Here is a 1,813-nt window from a genome sequence, read left to right as displayed (position 1 = left end):
TATGATATGACTTGGCTATTGAACTAAGTGTCACGAAGAGGTGCGTGAACTGCTGTAACCGCGAACAACAAAAGGACTGCATACACGCACGTGTTGTTCAGAGGCCAATCGCCCACTCCCCTGCCGGTCGTTGTTGATGCGGATTTGTTGATTTCCACCGGCGTTTTGCAAACGGCCCCTGCTTGTTAAGCACGATACTTGGACGTTCATACGACCGTCGAGATAAACAGATCAGAACATGACAAAGCGGCAAAGGCCCCATGCGCGATGGTCCCGCTGAACCCAAACGAGCTCAGCCGACCAGCGAATGATCGGTGCGCCTCACCTTCAGCCAGCGCCTCGACAGGCACCTAAAACGATGACAGCAGGATCGCGAACAGGTGTGTGTTCAGCCTAACATTCAGAGATTGGCGGGCCCTGAGCTAAAGGAGGACCTCCTGAGTTGCGCATTCACGGTTATCACATTAATGCTGAGAGGTATGAGCACAAGAGAGGCCAAACCTGCGACAGCTGCCGAGGCCTCCAAGTGACCCATGTTTGACTTCAAAGAAGCGCATTATATCAACTACGAGTCGGTACACAGCGCCCGAATGGCAGCACCAACCTAAATGGAATCCTCATATGGACATCATCCCCAGGAAAGATACCTCGATTGGGTCTCCAAGCGCTGTGCCCGTGCCGTGCGCTTCGAGAGCATACCTTGACGCGCCACCACTCTTTACTGCCTCGATGAGCGCCCTTTGCGAGGAACCATTCGGCGCCGTGAGACTCGCACGCGGACCGTCTTGCTAAACGCTTGAACCAGCGACTTAGGTACAAGACTCCTGCGGCTCAATCAGAAATGTCACAATCCCTTCACCACGACAGAACCCATCAGCTCAACCGTCAAACGTGTGACATCGCCCATGCGCAGAAAGCATTCCTGCTGCGGAGAAAGCGATCGACACGATAGAAGCAATCAACAAACTCCCGCCAATTGCGGCATGTGATATCTTGTCGAGAATTATTGACAGAGACCCCACATGTAGCGCAACCAAAGATGCCGAGCATGCGGTGTCGACGGAAAGGCTTGGTCCTCAAAGGCCAAGCACATATGACAATCACCCACAGGCGACTGCGAGCGACGTCGAGGTGCCAGAAAACACCGAGATCATTCAGGACCGACCACATCCTGCATCATCATCTGGGAAGCCACCGTTGGCCCCCAAGACAAACCCGATATGGTGATTTCAAAGATGAGCATAGCAATTCGTTTTGAACGAAGCACAAATTGCCGTGGAGCTTACCTCTAAAATCAGTATCATTTGAGAGTTCATTTGAGATGACTCGCTTCTGGAAATGCCAAAAGCCCTAGCGTCTGTAGCCAATAGTGAGTCAGTGTAAGCGCCGTATTTCGCAGAGTGGTGGTCCACTGTGAGGTCACCCCAGCGAACGATTGGTAAGGTCAACTTTGTGTTTATACCTCTCGCGAGGATTGCTCTCAAGGAGATGCGAGAACGACAAGGCAGCTACATAGAAAACTCCCCCGACACGTGTAAGTTCACACTTCTGTCACATTCTGATCAGTCAAGTCGGCTGCTGACATGAGCGATATCAGCGTCATCGCAGTCATCAGCCACCACCGCGACAAAGGCGCCTGACTCAGCCACACATTATGCTAGAGCATTTACACTGGGATGATCAAAAAGGAGTGTAGACGGGACAGGCATGCGGAAGTGCTCGCTAATATTGCGCGCCAGCTCCGTTGCCGTCAGAGAATCCAGCCCGACGGACATAAGTGGCGCGTCGAGCGTCGCTGAGGTTCCGTTCAGCT

The 1,813-nt window shown here is 52.7% G+C and overlaps 1 protein-coding gene across 1 annotated transcript; it reads right to left on the bottom strand.

Annotated features, from left to right (window-relative positions):
• Window positions 1–878: 878 nt before the first annotated feature.
• Window positions 879–1,076, bottom strand: AURANDRAFT_33488 (hypothetical protein; the record flags this gene model as incomplete). The annotated part of the gene is made up of 1 exon (XM_009043230.1): window positions 879–1,076. A coding segment is annotated over one exon (198 nt), but the record flags the coding sequence as incomplete, so codon positions are not given.
• Window positions 1,077–1,813: the final 737 nt, after the last annotated feature.

The sequence above is a fragment of the Aureococcus anophagefferens genome, assembly GCF_000186865.1.
Source record: "Aureococcus anophagefferens unplaced genomic scaffold AURANscaffold_46, whole genome shotgun sequence".
Classification (NCBI taxonomy): domain Eukaryota; class Pelagophyceae; order Pelagomonadales; family Pelagomonadaceae; genus Aureococcus; species Aureococcus anophagefferens.
Note: the sequence above shows the minus strand (reverse complement) of the source record. Positions and strands in the feature narration are given on the sequence as shown.